The sequence below is a fragment of the Urocitellus parryii genome, chromosome 7 (assembly GCF_045843805.1).
Source record: "Urocitellus parryii isolate mUroPar1 chromosome 7, mUroPar1.hap1, whole genome shotgun sequence".
NCBI classification, from domain to species: Eukaryota; Metazoa; Chordata; class Mammalia; order Rodentia; family Sciuridae; genus Urocitellus; species Urocitellus parryii.
Window position 1 is genome coordinate 121,617,950 of NC_135537.1, and position 19,560 is coordinate 121,637,509.

The 19,560-nt window shown below is 35.2% G+C and overlaps 1 protein-coding gene across 24 annotated transcripts in view; it reads right to left on the bottom strand.

The window, feature by feature from the left end:
* The window catches only part of Ncor1 (nuclear receptor corepressor 1), a 157,362-nt gene that overhangs the window by 64,917 nt on the left and 72,885 nt on the right, over positions 1–19,560 (bottom strand). For 14 of the 24 annotated variants that reach the window (XM_077800998.1, XM_077800996.1, XM_026411370.2 and 11 more), the window contains 4 exons: positions 11,261–11,388; positions 8,072–8,289; positions 6,222–6,284; positions 4,196–4,335 (listed from right to left, as the gene is read on the bottom strand). In XM_077800998.1, the coding sequence (XP_077657124.1) occupies positions 4,196–4,335; positions 6,222–6,284; positions 8,072–8,289; positions 11,261–11,388 (549 nt within the window). The remainder of the gene's footprint in view (positions 1–4,195; positions 4,336–6,221; positions 6,285–8,071; positions 8,290–11,260; positions 11,389–19,560) is intronic. The other 10 variants (XM_026411379.2, XM_026411378.2, XM_026411381.2 and 7 more) reach the window with 1 other exon arrangement.

The following is a 19,560-nucleotide window of genomic DNA, read 5'->3' on the forward strand; positions in this document are numbered from 1 at the left end:
CCTTTAACTAATGATTATAGAAGAAACAGCTTTTCACTACCACTGGGTAAAATTCTGCTCTTCACATGCAATAACCTGCAACATCTTAAAGCATTTTCTTCACTGAGATTTGACATTCCAAAACCTATGACATCTATGCATTCACCAATTTGATGAGTAAATTTGGCAAGATGCACAGGCATTTTATTTAACACCTACATATGTACTACTGAGGATTGACAAGTATTAGTCATTTTAAGTGATGCTGGGGATTGAACTCAGGGCTTCACATACCCTAGGAAAATGCTCTATCACTAAGCTAGATCCCCAGCCCTTGAAATCTTTTTTAAAAAGATAAAACACTCTAGATAGCAAGAGAAGTCTGCTGTCTCTATCATTTTAATTGTGATTAATCATAATGATTAGAACTAGATGTTTTAGAGATGTTTGTGATTTTGTGTGTCAGCTTGGCTAGGACACTTTGCCCAGAGAGTTGACCAAACATTACTCTGGATGTTTCTGTACAGGTGTAATAAGATTAACATTTAAATGAGTAGGCTATAAATAAAACATATTACCCTCCATGGAGAGAGGAGGGGAGGAGGGCTCATCCAATCCACTGAAGGCCTAAGCAGAACAAACACTGACTTCCCTGGAGTAAGGAGGATTCTGAAGCAGAATGGACTCCAATTCTTTTCTAAGTCTTTTCAGTCAGCCTACTCCATGGAAGTTAAACCCTCACGATCACATGGGTCAATTCCTCCCGTCCTCATCTTTCATTTTTTTCTTTCCTTACATCTCTCTCTATACATATATGTTCACATACTGCTGATTTTTTATCCTTGGAGAACCACAACTAGTATGTTTCTTTTTGTTTTTGTTTTCTTAAATATGGGGATTAAGCCCAGGGGTGTTCTACCACTGAGGGATCATCCCCAGTCCTATTTTGAGACAGGGTCTAAGTTGTCCAGCTATAGCCTCAAACTTGCGACATTTGTGCCTCAGCTTCCTGAGGTGCTAAAATTACAGGCATCTGGCTAAAATATTTATCTTTAAAAAAAATAACAGCTGGCTTGACATGGTACCATGCCTATAATTTCTGTCACTCAGGAGGTCAAGGCAGGAGGATCACAAATTTAATTCCAGCCTCATCAATTTAGTGAGACCCTGTCTCAAATAAAAAATAAAAATGTGCTGGGGGGAGTAGTTTAGTGATAGAGGAAACCTGGATTCAATGTCTAGTACTAAAAAAAAACAATACAAAACAAACACAACAAACATTTGATTCACTGTTTACTTGACTTTCTCCCAAAACATTTTAGATGGTATCTCCTGAACTCAAGACTTCATCTTGTCAATATATATTTTTTGTTGTTATTTTCTGTTCTTTATGTTTTGGTTCTTATAGGACACTTTAAACTATTGCAACCTCAAAGTTCCATTGTATATACTCTTTTGAATCAATATTGTATTTGAAGGGCTAGGGCTGTGGCTCATTGGTAGCATACTTCCCTGACATGTGTGAGGCACTGGGTTCGATTCCCACCACCACATATAAATAAAGGTCTATCAAAACTAAAAAAAATATTTTTAAAAAATATTATATATCAAGAATATATGATCTTTCAATTTAATTTATCTATTATGGATATCTGATTTTCCCTGCACATTTTACTGAAAAGACTGTCCTCTCTCCCACTGAATTGTGTCCTTTGCTGAGCATCATTAAATCTTAAATGTGGAAAAAAAAAGAGTATATACTCTTCTTTGTAAGTTCACATCTTAGTAAACTTAAGTATTTTGTGTTTTCATTACTCATTCTTCTCTCCTTAATGATACTAAAACATTTTGGTCTAAGAACCCTAAAGTATTAAAAAGTAATAAGGGGCTAGGGTTGTGGTTCAGTGGTAGAGAGCTAGCCTAGCGCGTGCAAGGCCCTGGGTTTGATCCTCAGCATCATATAAAAATAAGTAAATTAAACAAAGGTGTTGTGTCCAACTACAACTAAAAAATAAATATTTTTTTAAAAAAAGTATTAAGGACCCCATAGAGTCTGTTTTCTGATATTGTACCAAACTTTGGTAAGTAGTTGCTTAAAAGTTTGATGAAATCTGAAACCTCATTAATAAAACATTTTGTACTCTATTATGTTAAAGTTTATTAATTTGTCTTATACTTCCATATGGGAATCCTTTAGCAATAAATAATATCCACTGTAATATCACCAACTGGTCATTTGAAAAATACTGAAGGGCTGGAGATACAGCTCAGTAGTAGAACACTAGCCTAGCATGCATAACACCCTGAGTTCCACTGCAGCACCAAAAAAGAAAAGCAAAAAGTACTTAGTTATGTAGATTTTTCAAATTTGATATACTTCATTATATAGCAAATCACCAAATTATCTATAACCACTGATCTCATCAAAACAGTATAACTAGTTGGGCATGGTACATGCCTGTAATTCCAGCAGCTCAGGAGGCTGAGGCAGGAAGATCACAAGTTCAAAGCCAGCCTCGGCAACTTAGTGAGACCCAAAGCAACTTAGTGAGAGACCCTGTCTCAAAATAAAATTTAAAAAGAAAATAAAAAGGTGTGTCAGTGGTTGAGCATTCTTGGGTTCAATCTCTGGTACAACAACAACAAAAAAGTGTAACCAGAACATATTAAGTTCATGCTACCATACTATGGATCTGGAATACCCCCAAACCTCCATGTGTTAAAGGCTTGGCCTTAGCTCATGGAAATGGTAGAACCGTTAAGGGGTGTGCCCTAGCAGAAGAGCTCAGGTTGCTGAGTGTGTGTCCACGAAGGAGACATCAGGACTGGGTGCCCTTCCTTCCTGTGTATTTCCTCATATAGGCCATCAGGTGAACAGGCTTCTTCTACCACTGCTCCTGCCATGATGTGCTTGCTACCTTACCACAGGCTCCAAAGCAACCATAAACTGAAATCTCAAAAACTGTGAGCCAAAATACACCTCTTCTCATTTTGATCATCTTAGGTATTTTCCTACACTTAGGGAAAACCCACACACAGTAAAGTATAAGCATTTTCCAAAATTCTCCTTTTCATTTGCAAGCATGAAATTTTAAAAGTGAAAACAAATACTATTTGTTATTTATTCTGAAAGACAGGCTCACTTATTGTCAGAAAAAAACACAAAACAAAACAACAAAAAACCTGTCTGCCAAATACAAAAATTTGAAAAATCACATTGTTATGCTTTCAAGTAAAAACAATATTCTATGAAAAAGGGAACATATTTCAGCCTGGAATTCAAACACCTGCAAAAGCACTTTTCCATGATAGAATAATCATATTTTTGTAAAAGAGCCATGTGTGTACTTCCCATTTCATTACACAGAGTAGTAAAATACGAGTACTTTAATGTAATCATTCAATCAAATTAATTTTTATTCTTCATCAAGGACATTCTTCGGTAAAACTAGCCTTTTCATTTTATTTTATCTTATTATCTATGGTGCTGGGGATCAAAACAGGGCCTTGCAAATGCTAGGCCAAATGCTCTACCACTGAGTTAAACCTCCACTTCTGAATCTGGTACTGTTTTTTAAAAGTTACTTGGAGATAAAGAACACAATGAGTACCAGCACACTGAGTATACTGCCACCAGCAGTTTTATCCATCAATCCAAATATTAATATAGTAGAAAAAAGCAAATAACATCTTCATAGTTTCATGAAAGTATAAGCATTTTCCATTTTTACCTCAAAGGACTCTCCAAAATTATAAGAACTACTATACTAAAACTTTCTTTTAAGAAAAATTCCAATAATAGTAATTTATTTCAAGTAAATTTTCAATAATTTGAAAATAATAATAATTTGAGTATAACCCCTGGTTTTTTATTCCACATAATCTTTGTCTTTGAAAAAAACATTTTTTTAATGTACCAAATTGACTCATTCAATATGATAAAACGTCACCTAAAGTTTTCAATTAAACTTCCCATCTACAGTAATTCAAAAGCACTGAATTCCCATTACTACAAATAGGAATCTTTTTGATTAGTAAAAAGGAAACCAGTTGACCTGTATCAAGAAATTAGAATACTTCTTACAGGTAAATGCATAAATACAAATACAAGATACAAAAAAGTTTCTCCAAAATCAATCTCTGAAGTTTGAAAACACTTGAAGTTAAAAAAAAAAAAAAAGATAAATCAAAGCTTCTCTACCTCTGATATACTCACTTTCTGTTTATGCTGTTGCAAGAGGTTGTCGAGATTGTGTCGTCTTTTATAGTTAAAATAGAAGTTTTTACACTGAGCTTCACTTTTAGTTCCCACCATTTTGGCAATTGCCGCCCAGTTACGGCCATGTTCTACTAGGCCTGTATTTTAAAAGCAGATGAAGCATTAATTGAATAGTGACTGCAAGCAAGAGAAATAATAAATCAATGTAATCACTGTATTTACAATCATTAACACTACAGACACGCTTTCAATTACTTATAAATGTACTTCAATATTTACTGACTGAAAACTCATTTTTGTCCTGTATTTTCCCCCCAAATTTAAAATATGCTCATTAATAGAGGGCTAAATCTTACCTGTGCTATGTATATTTACAGGGGCAGGGCAACATTGGACCCACAGTTATAGTTCAAATGCTTGCAAACTAAGCAATTAGGTACTTCTAGATCCTAGAGACAGTGTATCAATAATAAGATAATCAAATATAAATGACTATCACAGTCTCATTTGTAGGAAACCTCACTGATAATCAGGATTTATGCCAGTCAATTCACAATCAAGCAATGCCCTCAAAAAATTAACCAGTTTTTTAAAATCCTGTTTTAATATAACACATCACAGAAAATTATGCAATTGAATAATTCTCTAATCAAACAACTATACACACATATACGTGGAAAAATATGAGTATATAATTGTATATATACATACGTAGACAACAATATAAAGATACTTTAGATATAGGTATACATAAACAGAAATTCCCAGTACAAATTTAATAATTTATAGGTAAACATCAGTTTTTCAAGGTTAATACAAATAGCTCCCTTAATAATAAGGGAGAAAGACCATTACCAAATATTGCCTGATAGTTTCTTAAATAGTATAGATTAGATAGTTAAACATAGATATATCTGTCTGAAAAAGATCTTTTCATGATAGAGCTTACACCTGCTTATTTAAATATGATATTTTGATGATGACATGAGAATAAACGTGAATCTTCTCAAAAACAATGCAGATTTAGCATTTGCCAATCATGGCAAATAAGGTTCAAATAAAAATACTTTAAAAATAGAACTCTGTAAACTGTTTGATTTTTGGTTAAGTTTGCTTATACTTGAGTCTAAGACACATTATTTATTATCTGATAAATAGTAAATAAATCTGAAATATGTCACCAAAAGGCCAAATTACATATAACAATTTCCCTTTGGAACTACAAGGTAAATATTTAAACAACAAAAGAATTAATCTTTCTTAAAATTAACTACCAATATTTACCCTAATGTAATTTAGTTCAATTTTAAATCATACTACATTAATAAGCAACAAGAGAAAACTACAAGGTACATAAAGTTCCATAGTAAGATGACACAGTAAAGTAACAGAGAAGAACTCAAAACTTTAGTCTGCTTGGCTATAAACTTCATGTTCTCTCCTCCACAGTGTAATTTCTTTAATGGTTTATTTATTCTATTTCTGTGGAATTGGGGATTTAATCCAGGGGCATTCAACCACTGAGCTACACTTCATTCTGTTTTATTTTTAGTTTTATTTTGAGTCAGTGTCTCCCTGAGTTGCCCAGGGTGGCCTTTAACTTTCAATCTCCCAAGTATCTGGAATTACAAATATGGGCCACTAATCCTGACACTTAATGGTTTATAATCAAAAGACTTAACCCAAATGCAAACTGAAAAAGTAGGTGCCATTCTATTGAATGTAACTCTAAAACAACATAAATATGGAATTTATATCAAAGTTTGTTCCAAAATAATTTCAATAGCAACTATTCTGGAAAAGCTACTTGTTTTATGAAGATATTCAAAATAACATCATAGTACCTTAAGGGTACTATACTATCAAAAAGAACTCTTAAATTTGCTTAGAAACCCTACCCTCTTGGAAGAACCTTTTCATTTCCTAAATTACAAAAGTATTTCTATTATGCTCATGACTAATCACCCTTTAAAACAAAAACAAACTAAAAAAACTTTGAGAAGATCTAACTATTATAATTTACCTTTTTTAGCCACTTCCATTTCTTCTTCTGTCCATCGAGAGGTCTCCACAGGCTCTGTGGAAACTAAAACAAAAGGAGAAAACCCAGTTAAGCAGAGAAGAAAAAAAGAGAAAGAAAAATCCTTCGAAGGGTAGGGTTGCACACACCAGTAATCCCAACAGCTTGGGAGGCTGAGGCAGGAGGACTGTGAGTTCAAAGACAGCCTCAGCAACTCAGTGAGACAGTGTCTCTAAATAAAACACAAAAAAGGGCTGGGGATGTGGCTTAGTGGTTGAGCGCCCCTGGATTCACTCCCTAGTACCAAAAAAAGAAAAGAAAAATCCTTCATTCAGACAAACAATGTAATCTGTAAACTCTTCACCTGCTATAAAGTCTGTTTAAAGCATTTGGTGGGAAATAAAAACAACAACTATGAAAATTAGATGCTATCAGTCTCTTTTCTATCAACTAGATGGAAAAGTTTTACTTTTCTCAGCAAAACAATCTTTCTCAATGTTCTCAGAAGTTCTATCCATGTCTACATGTTTCAACAACTTTAGCTTAGTTTTAAGAAAGTCCCACCTCACCCAATGCTTTCCAGCTTAAAAGATCACTCCTCTTTTCTTACATTGTCAAAGGACAAAATAACCCTGTTTCTTTTTGTCTGGGAACAGTGCCCTCTCCCTTTCTCTGAACCCTCATCTTGACCTAACTCTTTTTGTTCATTTCTGTTTCTGGTATCCAGCAGGCACAAAGGGATAATGCACAGAATGTTTGCTCTCTTACTTCAGAAAGAAAACTGAAAATATCAAGCCTGAAATGAACTCTTGCTACATTCTTACTCAATTAATAGTAACATAATCATCTGAATTATGAATAGGTTCCTCAGACTGATTTTTGAATCCTCCTTGTCACTTACTACTCACACCCAATGACATGTATCAACTATCGTCTCCTTCACATATACAACATCTGCTTCCATTCTTGAGCCCTTCTAATCTGACCTTCACCTACCACTTCCAGACCTATCTTGCTAAAGTACAAATCTAATCAGAGCACTCTTCTATGTAAAAACCTTTGCAAGCTCTCTCCTTTGTAAGCAAAACAGATATAGTTCAAACAAAGCCCATCATGATCTGTCCCTCTGCCTATGTTTGTTTTTTGTTGTTGTTGTTTTGCTACTCGGGATTTAACTCAAGGGTAGGAGCATTACCACTGAGCTACACTCATTCCTAGAACTTGCACTATCTTTCATACTTCATATTATGGGAAAATTGGTACCACGAATCACTAATGGTGGTACTTATCATTCAAACAATCCTTTTATAAACTAATGAGACAATACTTTTTAAAAGAGAGAGAGAAATATGCTTGGATTCTAGGCCCAATATAAATTTGCCTAAGAATTTATTCCTATGAAAAATAATTTAACAGAAAAACAATGCTATGTGCACAGATTTTTTTTTCCCATTATAGTGTTGTCTATATTGGTTTAAGATGAGGAATGGGACTGCCTGATTAAATAAGTCATGTCTCAGGAAAAAAATGCCAACACTTATGGCCATTTACAAAGTAAAAATGGAGATTACTAAGAAATTAGAAAATATCTGATATATAACAAGTAAAAACATTAAAACAAAAAGTGACACGCCCACTAGGATTATAACTAATTAAAAAAGAAAAACAGCTGTATTTGAGTAGCAAGATTGTGGCTCATGTTCATTTTCAAAAAAATTGACATTAATAAAGTTCAAAAAATTTAAAGATCAGACTTCAGGATTATTTGTAGATTATCAACATTAGAGAACCCTAATACTGAGAGAGAATTCCATACAAATTATGGCCTATTCATGCCAATTCCTCCCACTCACTGGGTTCTGGTGGTGGTGGCAGAGGTGGTGGAGGCTCTTCAGTGGCAGCTGCAGCTGCGGCACTGGCAGCTGCAGCTTCATTTGTCATGGACCTGGTGATTCGCCCCTTCCGGCGGCCTTGACTGTTGGCAGTCTTTCGCCCCCTAGGCGTGGCCTGTTCTCTCTCCTCAGTTTCTTCTGTTGTAGTTTCCATCTTATCCTTTTCCTTGGTATTTTCTCTGGAAACAAAAGCAATGAAAATTTGTGTGTATCAAATAAGGCTGCAGTTTGGGACATCCTTTACTTAAAAATTGAATAAATCTAACCAATCTCTTATTTATTTTTAAAAAATTTAGGTAAAATTCTTTTTTTTTTTTTAAGAGAGAGAGAGAGAATTTTTTTAATATTTATTTTAGTTTTTCGGCGGACACAACATCTTTGTTTGTATGTGGTGCTGAGGATCGAACCCTGGCGGCACACATGCCAGGCGAGCGTGCTACCACTTGAGCCACATCCCCAGCCCCAGGTAAAATTCTTTTATGCCCTAATTTTGAAGAGTTTTGGCTGGTTAAAATGAAAATATTCCATACTTTTTTTAATAAAACATATTAATGGACTTACATTTTAAACATATTTCAAATTAACTGATTCAAAACCAGAATATTCCACAAGGAAATTAACAAATGGCAGCACAAGATCCCCTAGACCTGCAATTCAAAGGCATGGTCTATACCAAACGGCAGGAGTCCAGGGTGTTTTACACTTCCTCTAAGTTGTCTTATTAGTGAAATGAAGAAGCTGAAACAGATAGTAAGTACCTTTATGATTGATGCTTACTCTATAGTAGTAATCCACAATACTGTTTCATTAAACTAGACTCAGTGTTCTGAACCACTACCAATAATGATTACATCCCAGGGCAAAGATGCCTTGGATTTACTAGCCTAGCAATAACTTTGGAAAAATTGCCTCATTCCCATGAGCCTCAGTTTCTTCATCTGTAAAATAAGGATAATGGTAATATATTTCATAGAGCTGTTGCAAAGATTAAAGAATGATACAAGAGAAGAGGGGTGGCAATCTAAGATGGAAGGCACTGAGTAAGGGGTCACTTTTTCCAAATTAAAGGTGTTCAAACATGTAGATATGGCATGAAACTTTTGAGAACACTAAGACATGACCCTGAGAAGTGTGGTATTCCAACTGCCAACACAGAAGCAAACTTGACCATATCTCAATTTCCCAATATGCTTTATTCTTATTTCCAAGATTTTTTTCTCCTTGTAAACAGTTCTTGTATCTTGCCTTGCTCTCCCCTAGCAGATTATAAACTACCTGGAAATAGTATACATCTTAAGTATTTTTTGTATTCTCCTTAAGATTTAGCCCAAATAGATAATGAATTGTTAAAATAACTTAGAAGCTAGGTGTGGTCGTGCACACCTAAGTAATCCCAGCTACCTGGGAGGCAGAAGGATTGCAAATTTGACGCCAGCCTCAGCAACTTGGCAAGACCCTATCTCAAAATAAAAAATATAAAGGGCTGAGGGTATAGTTCAGTGGTACAGTGCCTTGGATTCAACCCCAGTACTGCCAAAAATAAGTAAATGCATAGACACATGCACACATACATACAAATATATACACATACATACAAAACAATAACAACAATAGATATTTTAAGAAAAAAGTAAAATTAAGGTATAGCAGTTCTAAGAAAGAAAAAAAAAGATAAAAGTAAAACCAGGTAAGGTAGTTCCACTTGAGCAGAACCACTGACTATGTGGTAGGATAAAAGTTTAACCTAAACTAAAATAACCTAAACTTTTCCTTTATACGCATCTTCCTAAGATATAAAATTAGAAAAGCATGAATATCTAACACTTTTCAAACCATGTCAAGTGACTTAGGCAGCTTTAGTCACCCCAGAACTAGGTAAAACTTAAGTACTTCCAAGAGGATTACAGAAACAAAATAGATATTAAAAAGGAACAAACCATTTACACATCAAACACCCTGGATAAATCTCGAAGAAATTTATAAGTTAATAAGTCACATAACACATTACATACTTGCTATAGGCTGGATCTTAAATATTCTCAAAAGGTCCATGTGTTTAAAAGTTTGGTCCCTAGGACAGTACTAAAGAGAGACAATGGAGCCTTTAGAAGGCAGAGCCTAGTGGGAGGTTTTTAGGTCATTGGGGGCTTGCCCTTGAAGGGAATTCTGGGACCCTGGCCTCTTCCTCTCTATCTTCTTTCCTTCCTGGCCAGGAGTTTAATGGTTTTGGTACTTCATGTGCTCCCTTGATGATATGCTGTGTTGCCACAGGCCCAATTATGGATTGAAACCTCCAAATATATGAGCCAAAGATATAAGTTGGTTATCTCAGGTATTTGCTATAGTGATAGAAACCTGACTAATGCATACTGTATGACACCATTTCCATATAATTCTAGAATAGGCAGAAGCGGTTGCCACAGGCTAGGAATGGGGGCAGAGAAACCTATTACAAATTTGATATCACTTCAAAGAAGCCTACAGGAATAGGATGATTGGAAATGCTCTACACAAGTACATACACTTGTCTAAACACATCAATCTAAAATTGATGAATTTTAGTCTACATTATTTGTAAACATAATAGTTCGGGGTAAACAACCAATCCAGTGCCTGAGACGCTCTGTGCCTAAATGTATACAAAAGCCTCAGTGGCTGTCTCTGACTGGCAAAATGACAGACTAACTTTCATTATACTTTGCTTTCTCTTCCTGATTTTCTATTTTTTATTACCAGGAAAATGGCAACAGCAAATAAATTGGGAAATGTATTTTATATAATATGGTCAATGAACCTAGAATATACTATATTAGTGAAAAGTTCCTTTCTCAGCATTTTTACACTACCTAAGGTACACTATTTGAGGCTCATAAAAGAGCCCGAGGAATCTTCCAAATCCAAGATTAAATTAAATTCAACACATCTTTGTGAGAAATACGCATTATTGTAGCTCATCCTGTCTGAAAAGGAGTAAGTCATGGCTGGCAAATAAATCCAATAAGCCAAGAAATTATACTTCATTACTTAGTCATGTCAAATAACAAAACCCATATCCCACTGATTCTTTTATCCAATATTTCACACCTTCAAAAGACTCAGTTTCATTATTTAAAAGTAACTACAACACTTATTAATAATTATTTAACTCACTTAGAGTCCTCCTTCTCATCCTTTTCCTCTTCATCTTTCTTTTCTTCTTCTTTCTTTTCTGTTTTTTCTGCTTTATCCTCTTCTTTTTCTTCTACTTTTTCTTCTTGTGAGGGTCGGGCAATTTGCTGCTAGAATAAATCATCATTTGTGAAACACAAAGGTACCAGCAATAGATTCTCACATTGTGATGACAAATTATAATAGCCATCTAAACATTTTAAATAATTATTAATCATTTACAATATAATTGGTGGCCATGAATTAAAAATCAAGAAATACTTTTATGATATATCTTATATGTATTATTTAAAAGGTATTATACATACATACACAAATGCTCAGAGCACTTAGATCTATCGGAGAGGTGAAAGTGTTAAAATTCCACTTGGAAATCTGAGATTGGTGCTCTCTTTGCAAGCCCTATCTAATCTGTCACTCAAGAATTCCATTTCAAAATATATTTCAAAACACACATATACAATTTTTTCAAACCATCCCTATCATTAAATACTTAATGTATTCCTATTTTTTCCGTTATTATAAATGAAACTATAAGAAACATCTTTATGCATTTTTGGGAGGAACATCCATTTAATGAGTAGTTGACATTTAATAGAATAGTTGACTGAAGTAATTTGGAAAAATTCTAAAGATATAGTACATTGAAGAGAAGTAAAACATTCAAATATTCCTAAGCTGAAACTACAGCCATGTAAATGTGTTCCTACTTACTCCTAAAAGAAAACACCGAAGAAAGATATTGGGCAATCAGACCCTTTCATTTCTGATGTCACATTTATTAAAACTGCAAGTCTAAAAGAAAACACTAAGAATGCTATATTATTTTTATTTAATTCAGAAATCAAGACTGCATAATGTAATGAGGACAGAACTCCAGGGCATCTTTACTGCAAAGCCTGTTGGCCTGTGCATGTTTCCCTCCAACGCCCATCCTTCCTACATTCTCCTTACTGCTCTGGACTCATCTACACAAGCCCAGCGCTTTCTTACCTTTGTCTAGAATACCCTTTCTGCCCTTTCTTGCCTGGAAAAATCCTACATATGCTCTGAGACTAAATTTGAAATGCTACATTTCCTGGGAGGTAAAATCACAATAACCTGGTTGACCTGCCAGAATTAAAATCAGCAGCTCTTCTCTCCAGATGCAACTATTCATACCCCACCCATTCCACACCTTCACTGTTGCTGATTCTGCTTGGTCCTTTGATTCTTTATTCTACGGAATTTTCACAGTCCATCAAAAACTGCATTTGCTAATCAACTTGCTAAATAATTTCAAGATCATAATTCCCTCATTTGTTTTATCTGATCTTCCCAATTTTTCAACCTGGCTAATTGCCAGTTTCATTTCCTAATTAAAAAAAAAGGGGGGATTTCAAATGTATGTTTTGCAACTTTAAGTAAGTTTGCCTTGCAATTGGGAATGTTTAATTCAGCTCTGACTTCCTAGCATACCATAGTGCGCAAACGACTGGTTTCAAATGCTAATAACTTAAGTCAGACATAAGTGAACCATTAATTTGTCATTAAACCAGTAAGATACCAACGTTTTTTCTAGTCAGTGAGCTGCTGTTATGGTATGAATATGAAATATCCCCCCAAAGCTCATGTACTAGAAACATGTTATCCAATGTAGCAGTATTCAAAGATGAAATGGTTAATTATGAGAACAACAGCTTGTTCAGTAGTTTAATCAATTTGATGGATTAATAAATTGAAAGGATTATTGTACAAGTTGATAACTATAGATGAGTGGGGCATGGCTAGAGGAAGTAGATCACGGGGCCATACCCTTGGAGAATATATCTTGTCCCCAGGCTCCTTGCTCCCTTTCTCAGCTTCCTGGCTGCTCTGATCTGAGCAATTTTCCTCTACCATGCCCTTCCACCATGATGTTCTGCCTCACCTCAGACTCAGAGCAATGGAACTGAGACATCTGAAGCTGTTAGCTCAAACTAAACTTTTTGTCCTCTAAGCTGTCCTTGTGAAGTATTTTGGTTACAGTGATGAAAAGCTGACTAACACAGCTGTGTAACCTAGAAATTGGTGTAGAGTATGAAGATATGAAGGGAGATGTCAACAGAGCAGATGGTAAGGAAAGAGATTAAAATTTCCTTTAGTCCTGGGTGATACATATAATTTTTTTCTTTTTTTTAAAATTTGTTCTAATTTGTTATACATGACAGTAGAATACATTTTGACAAATCATATATAAATGGAGTATAACTTCTCATTCTTCTGGTTATACATGATGTAGAGCTACACCAGTCTTGTACTCATTATCTGCACATAGTAGAATGAATCGGACATTATTACCCTATCATTCCTACCCTCATATCCCCTCCCCTTCCTTCACTCCCCTGCTAATCCAAAGTACCTCTATCCACCTGCCTCCCAGCCCTTATTGTGAATTAGCATTTGCATGTCAGAGAAAACATTCAGCCTTTCTTTGGGATTGGCTTATTTCACTCTAGTTCCATCCATTTACCGGCAAATCCTGTAATTTCATTCTTCTTTAATACTGAGTAATAGTCCATTGTGTATATATACCACAATTTCTTTATCTATTGAAGGGCACCTAGGTTGGGTCCATAGTTTAGTTATTGTGAACTGAGCTTCTATAAACATTGATGTGGCTAATTTTAAGTCCTTTGGGTATAAACCGTGGAGAAAGATAGCTAGGTCAAATGGTGGTTCCATTCCAAGTTTTCTGAGGAATCTCCATACTGCTTTCCAGAGTGGTTGCACCAATTTGCAGTACCACCAGCAATGTGTGAGTGTACCTTTTTCTCCATAACCTTGCCAACATTTATTGTTGCTTGTAGCTTGTATTCTTGATAATTGCCATTCTGACTGGAGTGAGATGGTATCCCTGTAGTTTTGATTTGCATTTCTCTGTTAGAGATGTTGAATGCTTTTTCATATATTTGGTGATCGACTGTATTTCTTCTGTGAAGTGTCTGTTCAGTTTCTTAGTCCATTAGTTCATTGGGTTATTTGTTTTTGGGGTATTAAGTTTTTTGAGTTCTTCATATATCCTTTAGATTAGTGCTCTATCTGAAGTGTGTGTGGTAAAGATTTTATCCTGTTCTGTAAGCTCTCTCTTCTCTTACTGTTTCCTTTGCTGTGAAGATGCTTTTTAGTTTGAGTCCATCTTGATACATACAATCTTATTCCCCTTATATTTTACTGCTTCTAAAGGCAACCAGGGCTTTGAAGAAAGTAAGCAATCCCACACATTCCCTTCTGAAATCCAACCAATAAATGACTACTCTTCCCTGGTCCTAGGGACTGAGACGCAAATGTAGCACCTGCTTAAACCAGTCATGGAAAGAAGGCTGTAGCTCCCAGCTCTAATTAAAGTGTGGAAATGATCCAAAGAAACTGACAGAGTTGCTAGATTAGAGTGTGGTCAAATACAAGGCACCTCTCCAGTGGAACCTCTCATCACTGTATGCTGAGCAGGCAACATTGAGTAAGCACAGCCAGCAGAGAATTGAATCTTACCTATGGACAACCTGCACAAACATTTATCACAACACATGCCACTGACATTAAAGAAAATAAGGAACATCTCTCATTTAAAGAGGTGGTTAGGATTACTTTTGTTTCAAGCAAATCTGTAGAGAAGTACCAATCTGGGTGGTATAGGATGGAGTTTGCATGTTAAAACCCTCAACCATTTCTATAGGCTGGCTACAGCAGAAGAGGCCCAATCTTTCTAAAAGTTCTCTAGAAAGACAAAGGCTTCCCAGTGGTTCCTTGTCCTGGTTTCCCTTCCTTTTAAGCCCAATATTTATGGAGTTAATAAAACAACTGTCATTCTGTTAGGAAGGTTCTCACAACACGAAACACTTCCATCAACAAGTTATTCACTACAAATGTAAGTGCACATTATAAAATGAAAATTCAAATAAAAAAAGAAAGGTATGTACACTGCAACATGATCAGGGACAAACAGGATCCAGTTAGATCCTTATAGCAACATCAAATAACAGTTAATACTGAGACTTTATCACTACTCTATGTAACTAAATTCTTAACACACAGACACACACACTCTATTTGTATGTTAAAATGCCCAAATCTATAAAACAGAAAAATAGATGAATTCCCACTTAGCACACACTAAGTTACAAAGAAACAAAATGACTAAATTTAAGAACAAGCAAGAATATGTAACTGAAAGTGTACAGATGCAGTGTTGTTTTACTACTGGGCAATATTTCCTTTCAAAATATACTTCAAGCAAAAAAATATCAAAATACATTAATAACAAATGCCTTGAAGACCAAATGAATTTTCAGACTAACTTCTGAAGAATGAAAGCTGTCAACTGAAAAAAAAACCCACACCATGATGATGGCAATAAAGAAATCTTAACTACCAACTATTAGATACTCTCTATGTGCTTTACACTACACTCCCAACACTTTACACACACACACACACACACACACTCACACACACACACACACAGTTCTCATTGAATCTGCAAAGTACATATTAGTTCTCCCATTCTCACAGATATGAAAACTAAGTTCCTGGGTACAGAGTGATTAAGCATTTTGGGGTCAAAAGCTATACCAAATTTTTAAACACGTCTAAAATATTATTTCAAATCAGTGCCTATTTACCAATGACTTCAAAATTGCTACATTTATGTAGGTGTATGTTTCTGAATATTTGAAGAATTAAAAAAATGCTGACATAAAGGGGGAAATGGTGGTAGCATAAAAGAAAAACACAAATTCCTATAAAAAGAAACTAAGTATTTGGAAATGAAGAATGTGGTTTTTAACAGTAACTGGCTTTACACTGCTGGTTAATATTAGGTACCACAGAAATTCCATCTGCACAGTATTTAGCTGGAAAGCACAGCATTTCCTAATGGAAGAAAATTTTACTTGTAATGAAAAGAAAATATTCCTCATACATAAAAAATAAATTACTACCTGACATGTTGTTTATAATTATAGATTCCAACTACTAACACTTATAAGTGGTTTTGGCTTTCAATCTCCAATTACGTATTTATTACTTCTATTAAATATATAAAGAACTGCCCTCACTCTTCACAGGATGCTACCAAGTTGAACTATTAAAATAGTTTTGAGCAAATAAAATAGAATTATGAGAAGAGTTAAAATTTCTGCCAATAATTATCTGAAGACAATTTTAACAAAATATGAATCTAATTTCCCTATGATTCTAAGATTTAAAATTCATTTTCAGAGTAAATAATATGAAAGGTTCCCCACAGCAATAGCTGGTTAAAAAAAAAAATCAAACCTGATAAACTTGGAATAATTCAGTCAACAGCATACTATACATTCATCTGCTAAATAAAAATTACTCTTATGGGTAAGAAGTTGGGAAGAGGGCACAAGGAAGAAATAAAAAATTGAAAAGATCAAGCACAAACTTCAGCACAATTCTAATGATTCTTGAAGTAAATTTGCCACAGTCACTCTGGGATTACCTGAGATAATCCTCCTGATTCAAGCTTGACTGAACAATAAGTCAGTAAAATGACTCTCAAATCAGTTATCTGTATATATCACCATGGTAATCAAAAGGGTGATATGCTCATTTAAAAAAATTTAAACTCATAACTAGATTCTTAATAAAGAGGTAGTTCTGAATTTTTCTCTATATAGCGAACTCTATAAATCCAATCCAGATCTTTTTCCCATGCTCTAAATTTACATTATTTAACTAGTCACAATACTTAAACATTAACTTGGATTGCTACCTGGACATATGACAGGTCTTTCAAACTCAGTCATATCCAAAACTTGTTCCTTCTTCAGTCATACCTATCATAGCAAAAGGCAATTCCACAATTCAAAACTCGATGTTTTCCTTGATTACAGTCCTCTCATCCTTACAGTCAATCCAGCAAAACCTATTGGCTTTACCTTCAAAAATACATATCCAGGGGCTAGGAGGCATATAGCTCAGTGGTACAGTATTTGCCTACCATGCAAAAGGCCCTGGTTTCCATCCTCAAAAGCATAAACACATAAACACACACACACACACACACACACACACACACATACACACTCACTCACTCATTTAGACATATCCAGAAACTAATTAAACCTCTTGGTTTTACCTTAAAAAATACCAAGTAACTGATCATTGATCCTGCAAAGTAAGTACTAGTTTTCCCACCTCCCCAATAGAATCTTGACAAAGCCACAGGAATTATTATAATAACCTCCTAACCGGTCTCATTCTTCTCTTGCCTCCTTACAATCTAATTTCAACAAAGCAGCCAGTGTGACCACATCACAACAGAAAGCTGAAATTATCTTCTGCAAAAAAGCCCAAGTCCTTAAACTAAACCTTCGAATTTCTGCAAAACTTCTCATCATTTTGACACAAATAAATGGAATGAAGCACACAAGCATTCTTAAATGCTTAGGCGATTCTTAAAATGGAAATAAGAATCTTTTGGTCTGAGACAATGGCCCAAGCCCATCATTAACTCCCTCCTCTCCCAAATTCCCAGTGAAACAGCCAGAGAAACATAAAACTAAAAAAAAAAAAAAAAAAAAAAAAAAAAAAATCCTTCAAGCCCTGTAATCCCAGTGGCTCTGGAGGCTGAGGCAGGAGGATTGAAAGTTCAAAGTGAGTCTCAGCAATTTAGCAAGGCCCTAATCAACTCAGTGAATTAAATTATAACAAGAGCTGGGGATGTGGCTCAGTGGTTAGTGCTCAGGGTTTAATCCCTGGTTACCCCCCCCAAAAAAAAAGAACGAAAGAAAGAAAAAAACAAAAATTCTTCCAAGTAATAATTTAAAAGTAAATAGGGGTCAGGCACTGTGGTGCACGCCTGTAGTCCCAGAGGCAGGAGATCACAAGTTCAAAGGAAGGCCCTAAGCAACTTAGCAAGGCCCTCTCTCAAAATAAAAAATAAAAAGCGCTGGGGATGGGGTTCAGTGGGTAAGTGTCTTTGGGTTCAATCCCTGGTATTTAAAAAAAAAAAACCCAAAAACCTAATAGGCAGGACTAGATTGTCGAAAGGGATGACCACACCAAACCTGAGCCTATCTGGGAGCAACCATCATAAGGCTCAGCTAAAGTGAGTGTGAATGTGGCAAATCACAGCCCTGCAAATACATTCTGAGGCAGTGCAGAGGCACTAGCACAATACAATATAGGACAAGAAATGTGAGAGGGAAATAATAATATGTCTGGAAATTAACAAAGACTAGTGTACCACAGATACAAGTCAAAATAGTGTCCAGACAATTTTAGGTTGAAAAATGAATATTTCAGAATAACAGAGACTCCCTCCACCAACTTTCTAATGGAGCTTTCTCCTCCTCATCAGAGGCAACAGGCTACTACATCACTGGCATAAATAGGGTATAATAAGTATCATCTTAGTCCAGTATGTAGGACTGAAAAAATTTCAACAGTAACATAAGTTCTGAAACTAAACAAAAACAAACAACAAAACTAAAAAATAAAACAAACTGTTTTGTCATTAAGAATAAAGCTACCGTTAAAACTGTATAGCTGAACCTTGTCTAAAATATATATGGTCCCTAGGATGTCTAGCTAAAGAATATATTGACTCCACTTTCTCTGGGAGAAGCAGGAACAAAATCCTGGCAATACTTCCATCTCTGGTGAAACTGTGTTTTTTATCTCACTGCCAATAGTTATTTTGCTCCTCTTCATTTAGTACATCTTTATGGAGCTCTATAATCATCGATATCTCTACCTCTACAGTATTATTACAACCAAACTAAAAGCATGTCCTTTTTTCTCTCTTCTGATGCTTACTAGCCATCCCAAGCAATTTAACTACTTCTCTACAACATCTACATGTAAGAGTATACCTGTGGTCTAGGGTCGTGGCTCAGCAGTTAGAGAGCTTGCCTAGCATGTATGAGGCACTGAGTTCTATCCTCAGCACCACATAAAAATAAATAAAATATCTACCAAAAACTTAAAACAAATTTTAAAAAAAAGTACACCTGTGCTGTTACCATTTCCTCGACTTCCTATGAATCTTCTTTAACTCAGTGTAATGCTTTCCCACTCCACTAAAAATATGTCTCACAAGCCATAATTTCTACTCCCCACCCCAGTGTTGGGGAGAAAACTCAGGGCTTTGAACATACTGGGCAAAAGCTCTGCCACTGAGCTGTATCCTCAGCCTTTCTCTCTCTCTTTCATATATATATATGATTTTTTTTATGATGAACCTTTATTTTATTTATTTTTATGTGGTGCTGAGGATCAAACCCAGTGCCTCA